The sequence below is a fragment of the Piliocolobus tephrosceles genome, chromosome 4, assembly GCF_002776525.5.
Source record: "Piliocolobus tephrosceles isolate RC106 chromosome 4, ASM277652v3, whole genome shotgun sequence".
In the NCBI taxonomy this organism is placed as follows: domain Eukaryota; kingdom Metazoa; phylum Chordata; class Mammalia; order Primates; family Cercopithecidae; genus Piliocolobus; species Piliocolobus tephrosceles.
Window position 1 is genome coordinate 160381865 of NC_045437.1, and position 26044 is coordinate 160407908.

At 33.8% G+C, this 26044-nt stretch overlaps 1 protein-coding gene across 1 annotated transcript in view; it reads right to left on the bottom strand.

Moving 5' to 3' along the window:
• Positions 1-26044, bottom strand: part of ADAMTS19 (ADAM metallopeptidase with thrombospondin type 1 motif 19) — a 252046-nt gene that overhangs the window by 190253 nt on the left and 35749 nt on the right. The window contains exons 3-4 of the mRNA XM_026454497.1: positions 14496-14661; positions 322-494 (exon numbers count right to left, since the gene is read on the bottom strand). Of these exons, the coding sequence (XP_026310282.1) occupies positions 322-494; positions 14496-14661 (339 nt within the window). The remainder of the gene's footprint in view (positions 1-321; positions 495-14495; positions 14662-26044) is intronic.

The window sequence follows — 26044 nt, forward strand, 5'->3', positions numbered from 1 at the left end:
ATAAATAGGGCTAGAAATATTTAAAAAAAAAAAAGGAAAAGAACAGTACCAAAAAAAGAGAGAAAACACTAACATAGAAAGAGGTTTGCCACATCAAAATTAACAAGAAGGGTGTTTTCTTTTTTACAATATGTGGATTTTTATTTTGATATTGCTTTTGAGATCGATCAATTTTGTATACCTAAGTATTTTTTTTAACTGATGACAATAAGAGAAAGGAATAGTAATGAGTTAATTTTAAAGAACTTCATTATAAATACTCACACGTCTTCCTTAGAGTTTTCTTGAAAAAATTCCAAGCGCACTTTAAAGTTTGCCTACCATATTTAAGATGGTTAGAATGAATCTCCTGGCTGCATCTGCTCCATGATAGGAAACCATTGCTGGGTCTGCAACCACTACAGTCTCTATGTTGTATTCTTGAGGTAATTTGTATGAGTATCGTTTCCCTCTTCCACTTTCTGCTATTTTTCTAGACCTAGGTCTTCCTTTATCTGCAACAGAGAATTGAATTTTTCAATGCACCTTCATATTGGCAAAGTGAATATTACACATATTTAATAATGAGCAAAATCAAATAAGTTCCCAATGCATGTAAAATCTTAAAGGGCATTTGGCTTTGAAGTATGACTTTAAAATGAGGCAGACTGAATTTCTCCCACTTATTAGCTCTGCCATTTTAGCAAACTAACATCACCCAGTCAGCCTGAGTTTCCTTATCTGTAAAATGGATAATAATAACACCTACCTTCCAGAGTTGTTGATGGCTTATAATAAGATCACATTAGTTAGATTTCTAGCAAAGAGCTCCAATATAAACAAAATAACTCAATAAATAAAAGACACTACAATCTTCTTTTTGATGCCAATGGCAAAATAAAAGTCTAGTTGAAAGAAGTGCCTGAAGTGACTGCCCCACACATCCTAATTTCAGGCAGGTGCCCCTGATTACTAAATTACCATTCATGAATTACAAAGGATTCTGCTCCACTTTCCGTCAAGATCTTACAGAAGTTATAACTGCTGGGGAATATAGATTCCTCAAATGAAACCAAATCAAAGCAGAAACCACAAACAAAAAACATGTATAGGTTTGCCTACATAAAAACTAAGAACTTCCATTTATTAAAACATGTCACTATCACAGTGGAAGTCATGCCACCCTGTGAGAGGAGATAGTTCAATACTTTTCCAGAATAAAGAAACAAAGAGCTATTCTAAATCAATGACAGTCTAATTGAAAAATGGGCAGAACTTGAACAACCATTTCTCACAATAGGGTATCTAAATGCCTAATTATCATGGGACAATGTCTAACATCACTGGTCTTCAAAGAAATACAAATTAAAACCAAAATACATTAAATAAATTAAAATCCCTGGAATAAGCTAAAATTAAAGACTCTGACTATATCAAGTGCTGACAAGACTGTGGGGACAAATAGAAGTACCATATGCATACATACTGAGAGATTAAACTGGGATAAACACTTTGAAAACCTAGTTTGCAGTGTCTACTAAAGCTGAATATTTGCATACTCATTAATCAATGATCTAAAACATACAGCCATCAGAAATGCATACAAATCTCATGTACAAACTATTATAATAAGATCACATTAGTTAGATTTCTAGCAAAGAGCTCCAATATAAACAAAATAACTCAATAAATAAAAGACACTACAATCTTCTTTTTGACACCAATGGCAAAATAAAGGTCTACTTGAAAGAAGTGCCTGAAGTGACTGCCCCACACATTCTTATTTTTTAAATTATTTTTAAAATTCAAATAATCATCAATAGTATATGGATAAAGAAATGTTAGAATATTCATGTAATGGAATACTATAAAGCAATGAAAAGAAACCAGCTGCTGTAACATGTGAAACTATGAAAGAACCTTACAAATAATGAGGTTCATCCACATAATACTGATGGAAAGAAGCCAAGTACAAAAGATTAGGTAGTATGATTCCATTTAAAGACACATCAAAACCTGAGAAGAAATGCTCTTAAAAACCAACTCAGTGAATATCTTAGGGTAGGAGAAATTAGAGCCTGGGCATGGCACAAGGGAGATATCTGTGGTGTTGTCATTTTCTTTTCCTTCTTTTTTTTTTTCCTTCAAGTTCTGGGATACATGTGCAGAACATGTAGGTTTGTTACATAGGTACACATGTGCTATAGCAGTCTGTTGGCTGCATAAATGTCTTCTTTTGAGAAGGTCTGTTCGTACCTTTTGGCCACTTTTTGATGGGGTTGTTTGTTGTTGTTGTTGTTTTGTCTTGTAAATTTGTTCAAGTTCCTTGTAGATTCTGGATGTTAGCCCTTAGTCAGATGTCTAGATTGCAAAAATTTTCTCCCAATCTGTTGGATGCCTCTTCACTCTGATGATAGTTTCTTTTGCTATGCAGAAGCTCTTCAGTTTAATTAGATCCCATTTGTCAACTGTGGCTTTTGTTGCAATTGCTTTTGGTGTTTTAGTCATGAAGTCTTTGCCCGTGCCTATGTCCTGAATGGTGTTGCCTAAGTTTTCTTCTAGGGTTTTTATGGTTTTGGGCTTTACATTTAAGTCTTTAATCTATCTCGAGTTTATTTTTGTATAAGGTGTAAGGAAGGGGTCCAGTTTCTGTTTTCTGCATATGGCTAGTTTTCCCAGCACCATGTATTAAACAGGGAATACTTTCACCACTGATTGTTTTTGTCAGGTTTGTCGATGATCAGATGGTTGTAGATGCGTGGTATTATTTTTGAGGTCGCTGTTCTGTTCCATTTGTCTCTTTATCTGTTTTGGTACCAGTACCATGCTGTTTTGGTTACTGTAGCCTTGTAGTAGTTTGAAGTCAGGTAGTGTGATGCCTCCAGTTTTCTTCTTTTTGCTTCTCTTGGCTATACCAGCTATTTTTGGTTCCATATGAAACTTAAAGTAGTTTTTTTCTAATTCTGTGAAGAAAGTCAATGGAAGCTTGATAGGAATAGCATTGAATCTATAAATTACTTTAGGCAGTATGGCCATTTTCACAATATCAATTCTTCCCATCCATGAGCATGATTTTTTCCCCATGTGATTGTGTCCTCTCTTATTTCCTTGAGCAGTAGTTTGTAATTCTCCTAGAAGAGGTCCTTCATGTCCCTTATAAGTTGAATTCCTAGGTATTTTCTATAGTCTGATTCCAGTGGCTATTTGTTATGTTCACACTGGGAAAATTCAGCAGTTGAACATATTGTTTCTGGAATTTTCTGTATGCCCATGGTGCTTCAATAATAAATTTACAATTATAACAGTTTTATTGAGGGTAACTTACATGCCACATTACGTAGCCATTCACATGTACAATTCAATCAAGTTTAAGAATTTTCTACAGTTGAAGAATAATCTCCATGGTCTATTGTTAAATCAGCTATCACTTGCTCCTCTCCTTGCCATTTATCATATTCTGTTGATGTCTCTAAGCTGCTATCATCTTTCCACAACTTGCACTGTTGACTGACACCTTTGTATTTCTTTACTATTTAATATAAATTCAGTGAAGTCTGTTCAAGAGTGAAGTGAAACATGTATATTCAATTAGTCATGATTCCCTGTATGTCTCTAACTTTGTTTTGAATTCAGGATATGTGTTCTCACAGTTCTAATCTATCTTTTTGGTTTCTGATAAATTGAGTCTTATTCCAGGTGCCCTGGTTTTAGCTTGTCTATTCTATTCTATTCTATTCTATTCTATTCTATTCTATCCTATCCTATCCTATCCTATTCTATCCTATCCTATCCTATCCTACTAACCACATATCCTACCTTGCTTTGACCTCTAACATCTTTTCATGTTTACAGAATTAATTTATCTCTTGGTTTCTTTTTCTTTTCTTTTTTTTTTTTAAGATGGAGTCTCAGTCTGCCACCCAGGCTGGAGTGCAGTGTCGCGATCTTGGCTCACTTCAACCTCTGCCTCCTGGGTTCATGTGATTCTCCTGCCTCTGCCATTTAAGTAGCTGGGATTACAGACATGCACCACAATGCCTGGCTAATTTTTGCGGTTTTTGTAGAGACAGGGTTTTGCCATGTTGGCCAGTCTGATCTTAAACTCCTGACCTCAGATGATCCACCTGCCTCAGCATCCCAAAGTGCTAGGATAACAGGTGTGAGCCACTGTTTCCAGCCTTATCTCTTGGATTCTTGACCTACTGTTTAATTTGTATTACGACTTCTATGCCCACCTGTCAACTCTGTGATCTAATAAGAACTGGATCCCACCACTATTGCTGGAAACTAATCTTATCTAGACTATCCCCATAAGTTACTGTTTCTCATTTTTTCTAGCAATGACACAGATTTTAAAATTATGTAATAAATCCAGTTTTACTCAACTATCATGTATAATCAGTTAACAAAGTTAAGTGAAGTGTTATAACAATTAATGCAAATATTCCTTATTTATATCATATAACAAGGCAATGCAAGATGACAAAAACAATACTAGCCATCTGAATCAGAATCACTATAGTTAAAAGTAAACTTTATGGATCCAGATTCAGTACCAGAGGTTAATACCAAAGACCAAATTGATCATATATATATATATGCACACACACACACACAACTATGCATACATATGTTATTTATATATTGTGTGTGTATATACTTACGTTCTAACATATATACATGTGTATATACATTAATATTAATTTATATTAATTAATATTATATTTATATATATAATTTATATAATAAAGCCAAGATCACGACACTGCACTCCAGCCTGGGTGGCAGACTGAGACTCCATCTTGAAAAAAGAAAGGAAAGAAAAAGAAACCAAGAGATAAATTAATATTTATATATATAATAATTAATAATATATATTAATGTGTGTGTATATATACACACACACACACACATACACACATACTTTCAACATCATCTTTGTAGATGGATATATAATTGGCCTTGAAGGGAAATGAGAATCTGAGTATTATCCATCACATATTCACCGACTGTGACAAGTGACAGCTTCTCACCAGTGTCAACTTCTGCCGAGCAAATGAGATTAATATGGATACATCCAATAACTAAAAAGAGACACCTCCTTCTATTTAGTACTTTTCCACATTTTCTCTTACTTTCTCCCAGCTATCACCTTCTTGTCCTCAGATGCTGGATAAGATGCTGTAGTAGAGACTATTAAGTGTCCATCAGTATCCATTCTCCCTTTCTTACTTTTAGGAATAAAAAATTCCCTAACCACAACCCCATCCAACCACTACTTTTTGGTCAGATGTGTGGCTATGTACCCAGAAACATTTCTCAGTCTACTGTTCAACTGAGTGTAATTACGTCACTGAGTTGTAAAACATGGAATTTGAACAGAACTAGTATGTACAACTTTTGGTCACTCTTTAAAAGAAAATCACTTGTCTCCTACTTTCTTTCCTTCATCCTATAGGCTAGAATCTAGATGAAGTATAGAGAGCTTAGATGGACATTGGAAGATAACATTTCTGGGGGATGTTAAACCAATTCTTTGGAGTCAAAATGCATAGATAAAAATCTTGGATTTGCAACTTACTAGCTTTGGAGTATGAAGTTAAGGCAGAGAGTTTTTGTTGGATTTCTTTATGCTTGTTTATTTATGGAAATACTATTAAGATGTTATCAGATTAAAATAATGGTTTATAAGATAGTATTTGCAACCTCATGGTAACCTCAAACCCAAAAACATATGGATACACAGAGAATAAAAAGCAAGAAACTAAGTCATATCATCAGAGAAAATCACCTTTGCTAGAGGAATACAGGAAGAAAAGAAACAAGGAAGACAAGACCACAAAACAACCAGAAAACAAATAACAAAATGGCAAGAGTAAGTCCTTACTGATCAATAATAACATTAAATGCAAATGGACTAAACTATCTAATCAAAAGACATGAAGTGGCTAAACAGATGAAAAACCAAGACCCATTGATCTGTTGCCTACAAGAAACACACTTCGCCTATAAAGAGACATATAGACTGAAAATAAAAGATTGGAAAGAGATATTCCATGTCAATAAAAACCAAAAAAACAGCAGGAGTTGCTATATTTATATAAAACAAAATAGATTTCAAAACAAAAACTGTAAAAGACAAAGAAGGTCACTATATAATGATAAAGGGGTCCATTCAACAAGAGGATATAACAATTTTAAATATATATGCAACCAACACTCATATATATAAAGATAATATTATCAGAGCTATTGAGAGAGAATAGGCCACATTAAAATAAAAGCTGGAGACTTCAACACCCCACTTTAAGCACTGGACATGTCTTCCAGACAGAAAATCAACCAAGAAATATCAGATTTAATCTGCACTATAGGCCAAATGACTCTAATAAAAATTTACAGAACATTTTAACCAAGAGCTGTAGAATACGCATTCTTTTCCTCAGCATGTGGATCATTCTCAAGGAAAGATCATATGTTACATCTTTAAAAAAAAGCATTAAATCTTCCAAAAACTGAAGTAATATAATATCAAACATCTTCTCTAACCAAAATGGAATAAAACTAGAAATTGATAACAAGATAGAATTTTGGAAATTATGAAAATACATGGAAATTAAACAATATGCTTCTCAATGACCAGTGGGTCAATGAAGAAAGTGAGAAAGAAATTGGAAAATTTCTTAAGACAAAGATAATGAAAACAAAACACACGAAAACCTTTGGGATTCAGCAAAAGCAGTACTCAAGGGGAGGTTTATAACTATAAGTGCCTACATCAAAAATAAAAATAAAGGAAAAATCTCAAAAAACCTAACAATGCATCTTAGATAACTAGAATAGCAAGAACAAACCAAACTTAAAACTAGAATAAAAGAAATAATGAAGATCAGAGCAGAAATAAATGAAATTGAAATAAAAAATACAAAAAAATCAATAAAACAGAAGGGTGTTTTCTTTGAAAAGTTAAACAAAACTGACAAACCCTTAGCCAGACTAAGAATAAAAGAGAGAAAGTCTAAATAAATAAAATCAGAAATGAAAAAGGAGACATTACAACCAATACTGTAGAAATTCAAAGGATCATTAGTAGCTACTATGAGCAACTATATGTCAATACATTGCAAAATATAGAAGAAATGGACAAATTCCTAGATATATACAACCTACCAAGATTGAAACAGAAAGAAATCAAAAATCTGAACAGATAGAAAGTAACAAGATTGAAGCCATAAAAAAATGTCTTCCAGTAAAGTAAAGCCCAGGACCCTATGGCTTCACTGCTGAATTCTATCAAACATTTAAGGAAGAACTAACACCCATCCTAGTCAAACTATTCCAAAAAAAAATAAGAGGAGGGAATACTTCCAAAGTCATTTTAGGTAACCTGTATTACCCTGATACAAAAAAAAAAAAAAAAAAAAAAACAAAAACAAAACAAACAAACAAACAGAAAAAAGACATATAAATTGAAAAAAAAATACTACAGGCTAATATCTCTGATAAATACTGATGTAAAAATCTTCAACAAAATACTAGAAAACTGAATGCAACAATACATTAGAAAGTTTCTTCATCATGACAAATTGGAATATATCCCTGGGATGCAAGGATGGTTCAACATTTGCAAATCAGTTGACATGATACATCTTACAAACAGAATGAAGGATAAAATCACATGATCATGTCAATTGATGCTAAGAAAGCATTTCATAAAATTCAGCATCCCTTCAGTATAAAAACTCTCAAAAAACTTGGGATAGAAGGAACATACATCAACATAATAAAAATCATATGCCACAGACCCACGGCTGGTATCATACTAAATGGGGAAAAACAGAAAGACTTTTCTCTAAAATCTGTAACACAACAAGGATGCCAACTGTCTCCACTGTTATTAAATATATTATTGGAAGTCCTAGCTAGAGCAATCAAATGGGAAAAATACAAAGGGCATCCAAATTGGAAAGGAAGAAGTCAAATTATCCTTGTTTGCTGATGATATAATCCTATATTAGGAAAAACCTAATGACTCCACAAGAAAACTATTAAAACACATAAATTCAGTAAAGTTGCAGAATACAAAATCAACATGCAAAAATCATTGCATTTCTATTTGCCAACAGTGAACAATGTGAAAAAGAAATTTTAAAATGTAGCCCCATTTACAATAGCCACACATAAAATTAAATACCTAGGAATTAACCAAAGAAGTGAAAGACCTCTATAATGAAAACTATAAAACACTGATGAGGGAAATTGAAAAAGATAACAAAAAGTGAAAGATATTCCATGTTCATGGGTTGGAAGAATCAATATTGCTAAAATGTCCATGCTACTCAAAGCAATCTACAGATTCAAAAACAGTCCTAAAATTTACACAGAATCACTAAAAGATCCCAAACAGACAAAGCTATCCTTGGCAAAAAGAACAAAACTGGGGGAATCACATTACCTGACTTCAAATTGTACTAAAGAGCTACAGTAACCAAAACAGCATGGTACTAGCATAAAAACAGGCACATAGACCAATGGAACATAACAGAGAACCAAGAAACAAATCCACACACCTACAGTTGAACTCATTTTTGAAAAAGGCGCCAAGAACATATAATAGGGAAAAGACAGTCTCATCAATAAATGGTGCTGGGAAAACCGAATATCCATTTGCAAAAGAATGAAACTATATCCCTATCTCTCGCCATATACAAAAATAAAATCAAAATGGATTAAAGATTTAAATCTAAGACTTCAAACTATGAAAATATTACAAGAAAACTTTGGTGAAAATCTCCAGGACATTGGTCTCAGCAAAGATTTATTGAGTAATACACCACAAGCACAGGCATCCAAAGCAAAAAATGAACAAATGGGATCATATCAAGTTAAAAAGCTTCTGCAAGGCAAAGGATACAATTTACAAAGTGGAGACAACCCACAGAATGAGAGAAAATATTTGCAAACTATCCATCTGACAAAGGTTTAATAACTAGAATATAAAAGTAGCTCAAAGAACTCTACAGGAATAAAACCTCATAATCCAATAAAAAAATAGGCAAAATATTTGAATAGGCATTTCTCAAAAGAAAACATACAAATGGCAAACAGGCACATGAAAAGGTGCTCAACATCATTGGTCACCAGAGAAATGCAAATCAAAACTACAATGAGATATCATCTTGCCTCAGTTAAAATGGCTTTTATTCAGAAGACATCCAACAAATGCTGGCAAGGATGTGGAGAAAAGGGAACCTTTGTACACTGTTAGTGGGAATTTAAATTAGTACAACCACTATGGAGAACAGTTTGAAGGTTCCTCAAACACTAAAAATAGAGCTACCATATTACCCAGCAATCCCATTGCTGGGTATATACCCAAAAGAAAGGAAATCAGTGTATCTAAGAGATATCTGCACTTCTATGTTTGTTGCAGCACCGTTTTTTCAGCAGCTAAGATTTGGGAGTAATCTAAGGGGTCCAGCAACAGACGAACGGATAAAGAAAATGTGGTGCTTACACACAATGAAATATTATTCAGCCACAAAACGAATGAGATACAGTCATTTGCAGCAACATGGATGGAACTGGAGATCATTATGTTAAGTGAAAGAAGTCAGGCACAGAAAGACAAACATGGGATGGTCTCACTTATTTGTGGGATCTAAAAATCAAAACAATTGAACTTATGGACATAAACAGTAGAAGGATGGTTAGCAGAGGCTAGGAAGGGTAGTGAGGGGTTTGAGGGGAGTTGGGGATGGTTAATAGGTACAAAAAAGTTAGAAAAAAATGAGTAAGACCTACTATTTGATAGCACAATGGGGTAACTATAGTCAATAATAACGTAATTGTATATTTTTAAATAACTTAAATAATGTAATTGGATTATTTGTATCTCAAAACATAAGTGGTTGAGGGGATGGATACCCCATTTGCCATGATGTGCTTGTTTCACAATGCATACCTATATGAAGACATTTTATGTGCCTGATAAATATATACACCTACTATGTACCCACAACAATTTTTTTTAAATAATAAGAAATGAGGATACAAATACCTCCTACCTCAAAGGATTATAGAAAACATAAAAATAAAATAACACATGTAACACAACTACATGAACTGGCACATGATACATTTTATAGAAGTGTGTGTGTGTGTGTGTTTCTTTTAGAGATGGGATCGGGTCTCACTCTGTCACTCAAGCTGGAGTACAGTGGTGAGATCATGGCTTACTGCAGCCTCAAACTCCTGGGCACAGATGATCCTCCCACCTCAGCCTCCCGAATAGCTAGGACTACAGGTACACCACTATGACTGGCTAAACAAATGTTCTTATAATAATTACACAGGAATGGTAGAAAGAGATGACAGGCAAAATATTAGGAGGTAGACAGCATCATGAGTAAACTCAATCAGACTTAGAGAAAGAAAAGGCAGAAGATTAGGTTAGATTAACACTTTTTTTTTTAAGTTGTTACTTGTGATTTGGTTGGGGGGTTTATTTTCAATTTTCAAGTGACTAGATAAACAGTCAAGGATATCAGAAGAGGCGTTTGGGAGGAGAGTTGATGGGTTCCGCTTTAGATTTATTAAGTCTGAGATGTTTGAGGACATCTGAATAGAAGTTACTATTACACATGTATATATGGAACTCAGGAGCAAGATTGAAATGGAGACACTCTGGAATTAATCAATGTAAAGCTGAACCCACATTGGCTTCGGATTATATCACCCTGGGAAAGTAGGTGGAATAAGAAGTAGAAAAAAAAAAAAAAAAAGGAACTCCTGACAAATGTCTGCATTCAGGGGTAAACAAATGAAAGAAGACATTCCCATAGAAGGACAGAGAAGGAGATATAAGAAATGTAAAAGCAGGATAGTTTATAAAATGAAGGGGATAGTTTATAAAATGAGAGGCTTTTTATCTGTACCAAGAGTGGTAGATAGATCAGGTAAGAGAGAGTTAGAAAAGTATATTTCCCTCAGTGTCCCAGCTGGTGACAGCTGTGATGGCCCCAATCTGTCAGTTTCCTGTGTCCTTATTTTCATTTAAACAGGCTACCTGGAAGATTCTAGGTTTCTAAAAAATCTCAACTTCACAGTAGACTCTGCCATATAAATTATGCATTGTCTGTGAAAATCATGCATATTGAAGTAATCTTTTTATTAAGCTGCTCCCTTTGATGTTTTTATTACATACAACTGTGCAGAGCTCATTCATCATCTCTTAAATCTTTAGACTATGTTGTATCCAAATGCATGTATACAAACAACACAGTTGATACTGTACACTTCCAGTCAGAGAAGAAATGTAGAATCATTCACCAGTGTTCAGTGTGTGCTCTCTATAATGCCCACCACAGATTGACAGTAATCTCCACAACACTGATGGATGGAGTATGGGAACCAGTTCAGTAGTGGCCTGGTTAAGTCAGCTGTAAGAATGGAGATAGATGATCTCTACATCCTGCCTAAACTTTGTCTTCAACTCCGTAATTCTCTTCTTTTTTCCTACTGAGTCTTAGACATACTCATGTGTTTATACTAAAATGTTAATACAAACTGATAGTGTCACTTGAAGATAAAGTCCTTACCAGGGCACACAAGTCCCTTCAGTTTCTAGTCCATGACTACTTTTCCGGGGCTGTGTCTTACCAAGTACAGAAACTTGGTTTCCGCTCCCTTGATGCCTTCTCACGCCTTGATACTTTTTCATGTGCTGTTCCTTCTGCCTGAAATGTTCTTGCCTCATTAACATGTAACAACATGCACTAAAAACTTCACGTTTCTCATTTTTAATACATAATGTCACTTAATTCTGAGGACAGTCTTGAGGTTCAAGTATCACTATCCCCATTTTCTATATGGTAAGTGGACCTTTTGAGAGATAAAGTAAGCTTCCCAAGATCACACAGAGAGAAGTAGCATGGGGATATGAACACAGGCAGTCTGATTCCGAAGTCCACTATCTCAGCCTGGACTCTGTTCCCTTTTCTTCCTCTACTCTTAGTAAGTTTTACTTGATCTTTGAGACTCAATTGTCCTTTTTCAGGAGCTTGGGATCTTGTGTGCTAAGTCTATTTTAGTTCTTATCACACTATGGTGTAATTACTGATTTACCAGTTTGTTAAAATAATATATTGTTCACCTCTTGAGAACAGAAACTGTCATTTATCTCCACATTCATGTGACACATTCATGTAAGGTTGTGCTTACATTACAAACAAAAAAGCTAAGTTTCAAAAGTTATGGTAATTGCTCAAGACTACCTAGGCTGGAGTGAGACTAAAGCTGGACCTTGAACCTGAGGCCTCTGACTCTCAAACTCATGTGCTTTCCCTTCCTTTACATTATGTTCTAGTACAATAACACAATAAAGTCATTTTAAAACAGGAAAATCCCTGTTTGGAAAAAAATATTCATGTAAGCAATACATATAAACATAAGCTACCTAAAACTTTGAAAACATTAAGAAAGTGCAAAGACCACGTTGAAGACAAGCAAACTTAATAATTTCATTTTCCAGAGGCAAATACCACAACATTATCAAAATTTGGACCATGTTATTAATTTGTTAATATATCAGCCTGAAGTAAGAAGAGAAGGGCTACAATTGGACATGTCAGTATCAGTAAATAAATATTTTATTTCATGGATTGCTAATTATAAAATGATTTTTAAAATTCTGAACCTTCAAAAAGCATCTGAAAATAGGTAAGCTCAGTAAATCATTTAGCTGATGATAGCTTAACACTCCTTACATGCAAGTTCTTGGCCCAAGTAGGTCGACATTTATATGTAACAATCATGCCTACAAATATATATATATATATATATATATATATATATATATATATATATATATGTATGTATCAGAAACTTTATGCACAACATTTGCCAAATATGAACTGTGTATTTATGCTTTATTAACCTACTATAATTCAGAATTTTCTCGAAACCTTTCCTCTATGCATAATGGCATAAAAGGCCTGCTTTGTGTCATCAGAGTACATGAGTAATTAAAACAGCTGGAACTTAACAATTATTCAAAGTTACACAGTGCAGATTTTCAGTATAACTCATACAAAGCAATCTCCTTAAATGGACTAAATCCAAACTATTGCTGTCATTTTTATCATTTCCCAATACAGAAGCTTTTCTTTTGCTTGTTCATAATGCTACACCTTTTGTTCGGCAGATTTTATCTTCTTTATATCTACAGTGTTTGTAATAGAGAAGAGGGATATATCTCATTTAAACTGGCTTGATTGTGGACATGGAATACTGTGACATGGAGACAGACTCAACTGCTTTTGATGATGATTCCTGTACAAAATGACATCATGAGTTTTTACAAAAGAAAACGGAACTAACAGATCAATTTGAGATAAAAATATATTCTAAATAGAAATATAATATTTTTCTGAATCTGAACACCCTAGGCAATTGATGATATAGACATCCTATGGTCTCTAAAATTTGACTTATTGTCACCATGCACATATCTAATCTAGCCTCAAATAGCATAATCTATTTTAGAATTGATATCTCAATATAAGCTACATTGGCACTTAAAATCTGCAAGTCAAATTTTAAAGTCCTTACACTGAAAAATTTTCAATAAATTCATATTTCCTCAGATTCTAACTGGAAATGTTTCTTAAATCAGTAAATACCCTGAGATGTCTGGATTCCATGTCTAAAGATTTTTCCTAGGAAAACTTTTAATTTTTTTCTGAATATTAGCTATGACTTTCAGATCCTACTTATGTAACAGAAATCATTCATTTTCTTCACCATACTTGCAAACACCGCAGATCTCTGCCTAAGGGAAGTAAGAAAGTACATGAAACAGTCACCCTCATTTTGTTCCTGTAAAGAACTGGCAGACAAAAAGAGCCGAGGATTTGATGGTTGGGAATGTTTATGAGCCTCTGAAATGTTCCAGACTTAAGGGATTTGAATACTGAGAACAAAATTCAAATGTATAAATCTTTACTCTTCTTCCTATTCTGCAGCTAACTTTAACCTCCAAAATGATTTTAGATGGGAAAAAGAAAATAAAGAAAAAGAAAGAAAGAGAAGATGAGGATGCTTCTAGTCCAAGTGAAGAGATGTCTATGATGCTTTCATAGAGGTGGACTAAAATAAGGCTATGAGCTCACAGTATTCAGTTTCAGGGTATCTGGAATTATCTGTGTCATTTCTATTCCAGTAAAGTGAGCAGTATCCCATGAGGAACACTTTACAATTCAAGAAAAGTATAGGATATGTTATATGATAATCTCTAAAGTCCTTTTGAGTTTCTACTTTTTGATGTTAAAATGTAATGCTTCATAAAAAACTAAAAGATAATCCTATAATTGATACATTTAATTGATACTAACCAAAAGATTCTACATTAAAAATAAATAAGTAAAGCTAGTAAATAGATGAGAGAGATTTTTTTTTTTAAAGTAGTCATCTCACATTGAATGTTTACTTAAACTCTTTCAGGAGAAGGCATTTACCTGAAATGATACCACAGTAATGACTGTGAAGAGCTGACTTCTCTGTGACTTTTTCCTCCATGGACCTTTTCTGCCTATATACACGGTGTGGGTGACCTGTTATGGCCATTGTATCATTGAGTGGCTCAATAAATATGAAGTCCTCATTGAGCTGTATAAATCCCATCTGGAATATATAACACAAAAAGATATGTAAGAAATACCATTTGAAATAAATACTTTTAGATTCTTCCACTCATACATTCTGTTTTTGTTAACAAACATGCATACAGTCTTCTAGTGAAACTAACTTAGCAACCCCACTAGTAAAGTAACTATCTTCCCATTTTATTACTTCATCTTTATGTACTTTATTGCACTAACATAAACTTCATTTAGTTAGTCTTAGCCTGTGTGGGTGGGAGGCTAGACGCCAGCAACAGATGCACAGTAAAAATTTTGGAATGTTAAAGGTTCACTTTGGGAGACCCATGGGGTCACCTAAATGTACAGCATGTAAAAAAGAGCAATACAGTTTATAATTGCATACACGACACAGTCCAACTTTTTGACAGTCATTATTTAATAAAGTAATTCATATAACATGTTAAGACAAATGCAAGAGACAAACGCAAGAGGCATCAAAATTAATGTGTAAAATATTATTAAAGTCTTCTACTATATATTTTAAAAGCCCGTGAAGAATAAGAGAAAAATGAAGCATTACTTACATAAACAAGTTTCATTTCACATGGTGACATGTTTTAAAAGCCATTCAATTGTGAGACAGAGGGTTAAAACTGTAAAATACAGTTATGATCAATAAAAAGTACTTATAACAAGTAGGTATACTTGTAATATTTTGAGGCTAAGCCTAGTCATTTCTTCCTTTCCTTTTTTAGAATATAAATTTACATTATAACTGGGAAAGTGTTCCACATGAAAGAACATGCTATGACTTGATCTTTTCCATTTTTAGTATTTGACTCTGTATAATTAATATAGATATATACATTAATATATAAATAGCATAGCAAATAGTTTTGAGTAAATCATATACTAAAACCTGTATTACTCATACCCAATCTGCTAATATCAAAGTTCTTAATTCTGTTTTGAATGATCAATGTCAATTTCATGTATATTTCATTTGAATTTGATCCACATATAAGTAGCACAATAATAATATAATTATTTTCTAAAGTGGAAATTTAAAAAATACACATATCCTGAAAGAAATGCATGTTTTCTTTGGAAGTACAGAAGAAAGTTTTAAAAATTTGTTTGAATTATTAGAGTATTGCATCTTCCATTGCTAATATTCTACTTCATTTCATTCTGTACCAAATAAAGTAAACCAAGAGTAAATCTTATAATCCTAATCAATCTCATTTTATTGAATGAGTTTTATCACTAAAAATTATCAAGAATGAGAATAAGCAATTTCATCACCTTGATCTGTCCCCCTCCTCTCTCTCCGTCTCCCCCTCTATTTGTTTCCCTATGTCTCAGGCTCGCTCTCTCTCTCTCTCTCTCTCTCTCACTCTTGCTCTCGCACACACACACACACACACACACACACGTACACAGGCACACAAATATATTCGGGGATAGGGGATAATGAAGAAAGGTTTGCTCTAATGAACCTTTAAAAATATTAGGCATATATGTGGGCCAAATATTTGTATAATTTTAATATGCCTTCAAATACCTTCAAATAAGTTCTTTCATTTTCCATACATATTTTACTTCTCTCAATCTGAAACTAGCTTGTATTTTAAGGTAATTACATCAAATCCAGCAGTTTTTCCCTTGAGCTCAATTTAATGAGAAACAAGAAAATATTAAAGATAAAATTATTAAATAATACCAATTTTATCACCTTGATCTGTCCCCCCTCCTCTCTGTTTCTCTCTCTCTCTGTCTCCCTCTATTGGTTTCCCTATGTGTCACTCTCTCTCTCTTTCTCTGTCTCACACACACACACACACACACACACACACAAATATATTCGGGGATAGGGGATAATGAAGAAAGATTTACTCTAATGAACCTTTAAGTATATTGGGCATATATGTGGGCCAAATATTTGTATAATTTTAATATGCCTTCAAATACTTTCAAATAAGTTCTTTCATTTTCCATATTTGACTTATCTCAATCTGAAACTAGCTTGAATTTTAAGGCAATGACATCAAATCCAGTAGTTTTTCCCTTGAGCTTAATTTAATGAGAAACGAGAAAATATTAAAGATAAAATTATTAAATAATAGCCATTAAAGATGTAGTACATCTACACATAAATTAAGAATAGGTGGTGTTGTGTTACACATTATTGATCTAGGCTAAAAATAAAGAAATATGTCATTCTTGTCTTATGGATTAGTGTAATTCTGAGAGTCAATAAGTTTTCAAGGTCGCTCATAAAATTGACAGTGAGGCTGATGATTAAAATAATAATTATGATACTCAGCACAGCTCAGGCAAACATGCTCAGTTTCTGAAAATCATAAATTTGTGATTCAATACATCCTTTCAACCAGGTTATAAACATGGTTAGATTTATAACAATAAACCTTATAAAATTTAATTGCATTCTATCTCATAATATTTAATGACTCCAAGAACAGATTCTGAACTGGGTTCATAACTTACTGCTAGCTGTGTAACTACGAGAAACTAACAAGTTAGAAGGAACAGAAAGCAATGTTCTTATCATGGGTAATGCTCTGATAATGGGTAACCAGTCAATAAATTTTTGCTGTTACTTTAATTTTAATAATAAGGACAATCATAATAAATATAAGCACCCAAACATTTGAGTATAAGCTGAAAAACAGAGTACAAAGGATCTAACTTTAGTAATTTTTGTATCCCTGTTAGCATGTAAGTTACTATCTGAAATAAATTATATTGTTGTTTTGTTAGGATTTGGAAGCTTCTTCATTACAAAACATTTTCTGTTGTATTAGAATTTTATCTACAGACACTTTTAAAAACAAGAAAGCTACTTTTAAAAAGGAAAAAAACAAGTTGGAATAATTATAAGTGGTGACTCATTCATTCAATACATGTTTATAGTCTGACCACTGTGTTCCAACTCAGTTCACTCTGGGGCATATTTAGCACCAAGAGTCACACCATGAACTTTCTATCTGGGCCTAGAATACTATCCTATGTCACACAAAGTGCCCTAGCATGAATATGTGTCATTCAAGATACTGGTTCATATTAAAGCAGAATTATAGAAAATCTTGAGGTTTTCTGTGTCCCCGCAAAGGGCTCACTTTTTCCATTAATAAAATAAACTGTTTTATCTGCACTGTGATTTTACAAGCTTTGAAAGAACATGAACCCGTATTAACCTTTCTGCACAAGTGCCTTTGTGCTGGGCAATCCACAATTAGGCAGCCTTTGCTTTAGTGCAAATATTGTCCTCTGAATTTTAGCAGGAAATAAAATATTATGTGAATGAATATGGCACAATGCATTATCTAAAAGAAATGCCTAGTATATGTGTTTTTCATATTTTCCTTTTTAAATTTTTCGAAATAATTTTAACTTGAGTCATTTCATGTAAATATCTGGATGTAAAATTAAGTTTAACAGTTGTTTTCTAATTTATTTCTTTTTTTTTTCTATGACTTTTTTTATTATACTTTAAGTTCTAGGGTACATGTCTTCATAGGCATTTTCTCATATGATTACATCTGTTCTTTTGTCATTTAGTGTTATTTGAGTTCTCAATTTAGTAAGAATTTCTGTATTTTGCAATTTAGCATTGCTTTTGTGAAAATAAGCTACCAGTCATTTCTTTTCTTACTGGTTGAAATTTCTTTTTCTCCATTTATGTGGCTCTGTGCTTTTTAAAATAACCATTAACTTTTATCTCCATGCAGATGTGCTGACACTACCACCAACTTCTATTCAAAACATAAAATTTGATTTGGACCATGTACAGAAATGTTCATATATTGTTACTTTACTTCATTATTTATAAATGGTTCATTTATTCAAAATCAAGTTAATTATGGGCTATTAAATAAACAGATCCTAAAGTATATAAGATCTAACTAAAAAGTTAGAAGGAACAGAAAGAAATCTGATACTCTCCATTCTTTTCCCCACTTCTACTGGGATGACTATTTCACTTCAACTATCTCACTTCCAAATCACTGACATAACTGAAGTACTGCTACAATTATCTGAAGTTTTATCTTCATTCTTCCATGCTCCTTTCTTGCAATTTTCTTCATGTTCCAGAATCTCTGATTTTTAGCTAAAGTTTCAGTGAACTGGCTTAAGGTATTTTTTGAGGCTGAGTTGAACAAATACGTATTGAGCATTCATTAGATACTTAACATTGCAAGGGTCATGATAAAATCCTATTTTTAAAAAATATGATCCAGCAATTCCACTTCTGGGTATACATTCAAAGGAAATGAAATCAGTATGTCAAAGAGAGATCTGCACCCTCATGTTTATTGCACCACTATTAACAACAGTCAAGATGTGGAATCAATCTAAGTGTCCATTAACAGATGAATGGATTAAAAAATGGTGTGTGTGCGTGTAGACGGAATACTACTCAGACTTAAAGAAAATCCTGTCATTTGTGACAACATGGATGAATGTGAAGGGCATTATATTAAGTAGAATAAGCTAACTACAGAAAGACAAACACTGCACTATCTCACTTACATGTGAAATCTACAAAAGTCAGACTGATAGAAGCAGAGAGTAGAATGGTGGTCAGCAGGAGAGAAAGGGAGTTTGGGAAGATGTTGGTCAAAGGATCCAAAATTTCAGTTAGACAAGAGGAATAAGTTCAAGAGACTTACTGCACAACATGGTGATTGTAATTAAAAACAATGCATTATATATTTGAAAATTGTCAAGAGAGTAGTTTTTAAATGTAGTCATCACAAAAACCTGATAAGTATGTGAGATAACAGACACATTAATTGATTTAATCTTTGCACAGTGTATGCATATATCAAAATATTTTGCACCCAAAATTTGTGCATTTGTGATGTATTTGTAATTTTTATCATTTAAAATAATTTAAAAATATATAGCATATCATAATAACTAAATGTCCTAAGTGCTGATGGACATGTGAAAGGTGATAGATCATTATAAATTCAGGATCTGAGAAAGGTACTGAGGGACAGCAGGATTTGCATAAGACAAGTGCAAGGATGCTCCTTATAGAGGAGGCATTATGAGTGGGGGCAAAGAGGATGGAGAGTCTAGGCAACAGTTGGAAGATGTCTGGTTTGAGCAGAGAAATGGTAAAATATAGTCAGAAAATGAAATAAACTCATATAATTAAAAAATATGACAATGTTCTTGATGGGACAAGGAAAGCCAATGTCTTGAATATGAAATATCTTAAGATGTAAGTCTATTGTCCCAATATACGGTACATCTGAGAATTAGTGAGACACTAGAAGAAGTAGAAGTGTTTCGGTTGTAAACAGTGGTAACAGAAGTTGCTTAAAGGCTTTGGAATCAGTATATGCTTGTAAAATCATTTTAGACAAATGTCTGATGCAGTACATGATCTGAACTTCTATGTAAGTTTGGCTTCATTTTCCTTTTTTTTTTTTTTTTTTTTTTTTGAGATGGAGTGTCACTCTGTCACCCAGGCTGGAGCGCAATGACATGATCTTGGCTCACTACAACCTTCCCCTCCTGGGTTCAAGTGATTCTCCTGCCTCAGCCTCCCTAGTAGTTAGGATAACATGTTTTTAGTAGAGATGGAGTTTCTCCATGTTGGCCAGGCTGGTCTTGAACTCCTGACCTCAGCCTCCCAAAATACTGGGAACACAGGTGTGAGTCTCTGCACCCACACTGGCTTTATTTTCTTAAGTATTTTCTCATAAGGTTATAATGTATTAATATATTTCATTATAAAGCATTATATAGTTTCAAATGTAAGCCTGACATAGGGCTTGGCATAAATTACAATGCCATATGTTTTTCTTATGCTATATTCAAATAAAATATCATTTCAGTATTACTGTAAATGGGAGTGATTTTTCATGCATTTGTGTATTCTATATCTACATATAAATCTGTATAAAACTACACTTCTGACAACTCATCTATCCTATTGTCTTATCATCTTAAAACACTCTTCCTGATGATCCTTTCAATGCTTCCACAGTATGCTCAGAAAGATAAAATTCTTCATGAAGATATATGAGGCCTATAAGGCTATGAGAATTGTATCATCTCCCTCTCCAGTTTTACTTTTACTACTCAAACTTCATATATAACAATAACAGACAAACTTTTACTGTGTGAACAAACATATTTCAAAATAACCTTTAGTTGCATGATTACCTCTTGGCATATTGCACATAGTGCCTTCTCTTTCCAGAATGCCATTGGGTCTGTGAAGAGCCATCAATCCTTCAAAATCAAGCAGACCCTATCTTTTCTCCAGAGTAACCACTGCCTTCCTTATCTAATTCTACACCAGACATTTTCTGTTGTTGCACTAATATGTCTACTGTGGTTATAGTTTCATGTCTTTCTGATTAGACCATGAGCTACTTGAGGCTTTGGAATAGTGCTCATCTTCATGCCTTCAATACATAAGGTCTAATACATAACAGATGCTCAAGGAATGTTGCTGTTAACTCAATGTAGTCTTCCTTCTTGAGATAACGGAAAATGTATCCATCACTGCTCTGAAGAGCAGGTACTCACTCCACCTGTGATTTCATAGAGGGAAATTAGAATTTTATTTCTTCCACTGGGCATTTCCAATGTTGGCTTCCTTGTGTGCCCAAGTAGTATCTTTAGGAAAACTTTTCAGATGATCACATTGTTAACCTCATTCCATTTTCTTTCCTAACCAAAGGACTCCAAAGAGAATCATAAAACTCCAACGATAGAAGGAAAGTTAGAAATCATCTGAGCATTACAGGAGTTTTAAAATAAAGAAAATCAATCCTTAGAAATATTGCATGGCTTGCCTAAAATTATACGGAGACTTAATGTGAATGTCAGGGATAGAGTGTAGGCTTCCCAGTTTCCATGCTAATTTTTGGTTTTGATACATCACGCTATCTTTGCTTGCTACCTACACCCTACTTAAATTTTTACTTACATTCTAGTTCCCCCTCCCAAATCCCCAAACTTCAGAAATTGTTCTGAGGTTGCTCACAATTTCCTTTTTTATTCCCCTCTCTGCAGCATTTGATCCTTGCCCACTTTTCTCCTCCTTGAATTACCACTGCCCTGGTCCTTTTTGTCTCTAGAAACTATTTCTGTTCCCTTAAATAGGTCATGTTCCTCATTCCAAGGTTGGCTTTTGATCAGCAATTGTTTGCTGCATCTATCACACTCAACGGTTTTATAACCTCCTTTATGGAGATGATTCTCCAACTCCCTCACTCATAGTCAAGATTAACCCTCCTCTCTCACTTCCCTTGTTTCACTTCAGTCATCTCATTATTCTTTCAAAAGTAGTGCCACCTCTCAAAGTTTGTACATCTGTTTATGGCTCTACCTTTTTTTAGTTACCCAAGCTAAAAATTATATGGACCTTTACTCTTTTTCAAGCCCATTTAAAACTATTTATAAGCAAACAATAATATAATAATAGGCCTGTTTATAAGGCATTTTATATGCATTATTTCATTTAATCTATAAATAGAGCCTTGGACACATGCTAATTTCATCAATTTTATAATTGAAAAAAAGTGAACTTCAAAAAGATTTATTATGTCCTAAGATCACAAATCAGTATGTGGTGAAGACAAGATTCAAATGAAAGGCTGTCTGGTTTCAAACACATACTGCCTTTGTGAAGCTTTCTACAAAAGGGTAGGCCTGCCATATGAGTGTTATTTCAAAAAAAATCCTCATCTTAAAAAAATTTTACACTAAGAATTTGAATGTCAAGCATAACACCTCACAGATGGTAGATATCCAAAATTTGATATCAATTGCCAGGCCAGGGCCCCATCCCTCTGAAAGCAGAAAACAAAAATACTACATTAAGGTTCTGAACTTTATCTTGAGCTGACCGTTGTATGTGATCAGACTTCTTGGCTGGCAAAGGCACACTGGCTTGCTAAGTGGACTGAGGTTTCACCTCCAGACCTCCTTCAGTGGTGGATGCCCCAACAGTTCTCCCATGGCAGATTTGGTAGAATATTTCAAGGTTTTTGTTTTCCCTCTTCCTTTCTTTTAAGTATCTTTTCTATTTTCTTTCCTACAATCTTTTCTGATCATAAAACCAGAATTTAAACATAGTGGAACACTTAAAAATATGGTTTAAAAAATTCTTCTAAATCCTATCATACAGGATAATTACATATGAATGTATGTATATACTTCTAGTCAATTTAAATACACATATATATTTGTATCGTATATGTATCTGTGTGTGGACATACGTTTGTGTGTATACACAGGCATAGATATATATTAGAATTTCATATTCTACTTTGTCCCATTTAAGAAAAGTTTGTTTCTCAACAGCATTATATTATCTTTGTGTGTTTTTAATTGCCAAATAATAGTGTATCCTCTAAATGTATCATAATTTTATTACTTATTTTTTCATCCAACTCTTTATTCAATAAATGTTTATTAGTATCACCTTTTTACAGTTAGAGCTCAGGGAACAGTACTGAACAAGGTGGTCAAGGACCATCATCAACTTACACTCTAGGAAAGAAAATGATGCACCATTTATCCAGCTAGGTCAAAAAGATCTGTATTTGCTTCATAATCTGTGGTTAAGCTTTGTGTTGATTACCTATAATCTTATTTCTGTCTGTGTTGTAATTTGCAATAAAAAAAGATGAAAATATAGCCAGAAAGTATCCCTGTTAACAGATACCCAAAGACTAAGGCAGGTGTTGCAAGTGACCACCTAAGAAGATGAATTCACCCACCTCATACGACAAGAGTGAGATCCCCACAGACTGAGGAGCATCTCTGAAGAAAAGAGTCTCCCAAGAAGCCACAAATGTGGCCCATGAAAGACTGTCCATTTAAAGCACTTGGCAAATGTGGAGCTCAGCAATAATATCCCAAAATGCTATCCGTCACCTAAGAACCTGCCCCTCCTTCTAGGTGTCCGTTAACAGTTCCAATGCTACAGAGCCAGAGAAAGCCCAGTGCACTGAATAGGAGGATTGAAAGCCATAGGTGGAGAAATAACAAGGACTCTGACTTCATTCTCCCTTTTTCACTGCATGTAATTTCTTCTAAGAAAGCCTGAATGCAGACGGCATGTGGCCGATTCACTTTAATTTTATGTGAATTTTCACAGTTTGCAGATTATAGAATAAATATTTGAAAGATTAAATAGAGAATTGTGTGACTAAATTTAGCAGAAGTCTTCTCAGAACCTACAAATAAACAACAGAGATAAAACTAGGAGGGGCAGGCAAGAGTTTTACTATGACCCTTGAGTCTTATTTACTTAATGAAAAGCTATACATGTATAATATGAATTCAAGTAGTGCCAAGTACTAGGAATGGGTTACAGAGTGATGTAGAAATGCCTGTTAAATGAGGGGACCTCAGAGAAGAGACTTCACGTATGGGAAGTGGGAATGTGAAATGGTTATCAGAAAGAAACCCAGGGGCATTCCACAGCAGGTTCACTTACTTGATTCATATTCAAAAACAATCCCTGATGAAAGTCCTCTTTGTTTTTTTAAACCATCTACATTTTCTTGGACACTGCTTACAAATTTTATCATGATGTGCTTCATGAGGGCTTCTTGTGGTATATCTTTCAACACAGTCATATTTTACTTACATAATTACACAGGAACAAGTTCACTCCTACAAATGAAAATTATATGGCTGTTTTTCATTTTCTTGTAAACTGCTGGCCTTTTCTATGTTTTTCTTTGATATTTAATAGAGATATAGATTTTAAAAGGTTCAAAATGTGCCTTTTCAACTCTATCATATACAACATCACAAGTATGAGAATAAATGGAAGCTACTCTTTGGCCTCTATGGTGAAGAAGTAAAAAGCAAGTGGTGAAGACTGATCAAGTGGAAAATGAGTACTCCATCCTCACATTGAGATATCCAAAATGACTGCTTTAGTTGTTGTTGCTCTTGTTCTGATAGTTACCTCATTTCTCATTGTATATTCTAACTTTTGCTCAATATCAAGAGAAGCTATTTTCATATGCTTTCTTATATCCGTTCACCTCACTGTAAACTCCTGTTACATTTAATAATTTGTAATTATTATTTTGGGTTATCTATGAATTATTTAAATATGCAAATAACATGTTAAAAATAGGGAGCAAATTTATTTTAAAATCTACTTTTTAGTTGTTTGCCAGTCTAGCCCCAATCTATTATGTTCCAATGTAACTTCCTGATGATTATTTAATGTTCATTACAAATATACCTTTTGAATACCTGCCATGCAGCAGTATGCAAGTAATTGAGGATTCAAAGATGAAAAAGGAACGAACCCCTGTCTTCATGGACTTTGTATATTTAGTGGGGATGATGAGGGAATGACAGACAAAAATCAGGTATTCAGAAAAATACACTTAAGAAATTATAAATTGTAAAAAGCAGTATTAAAGAAACAAAGAAAGATCAAAAAAAAAAAAAAAGAGTGAATGCTAGAGAAATCAGAAAGGGTAGCTCAGTAACTAAGGAGATGGCATTTGAAGCAATAACTAAAGTGAAAGAAGGAGCCCACCATATGAAAACAAACTTAAATTGGGAAAAAGATGGTGTCCCAGGTGAAGCGATGCCATAAACCAATGCTGTAATTCTGGAAGACATGTAGGAGAAACTCAACAAATGTACTTTATGTTCACAAAGGTATACACTTCTAATTATCATTTATAGCAACATATGTTTGTGTCCCATGTGTATATGTCACAGCAAAACATATTTCAAAAGGTAAAAAATAAAGAATAAGTAATATAGCTATAATACTTAGTAGCAGAAAAAACAGGATTGCTCCTATAAAGCTTTCATTTTTCAAAATGAAAAATAAAGAATAAATATAGCTAGAATACTTAGTACCAGGAGAAATGGCATTGCTCCTATAGTGCAGAAGTCAAAGATGGGGAAAAAGGGCAGGATATTTTCATTCTTATAGTAAGCATTAACTTTTTAAATGAGGTACATATGACTTAGATTAATCTAAAAGAAGGAAGGATTGAAATGGAGAGACACAAGACTTGTTGGGAGGCAACTGCAGTAATTAAAGCAATAAATAATGGTGGCATTAGTGTAAAGTCTATTAGGAAACCCTACATACAAGCCAAACTCAGTTAAAAACTGACAGGTGGTGTGGGGACTGAGGCAGTGATAGGAGTCATACGTAAACAATTATGGAAGCAGAAACAGAGCAGACAGGTTGGCAGGGCATGATTCATGTAGAGCTCTCGAGACCCTAAGCCATTTAGATTTTATCTGAAGTGTAATTGGAAGCAAATGATGGTGGACGGCATGATGTAAATCTGAAGAAAATCATTCTTGCTGTTTTTCAGAAAACAGATTCTAGGGTGACCAAAAGTAGAATGAGGGAGGCCAGTTTGGTGTCAGTT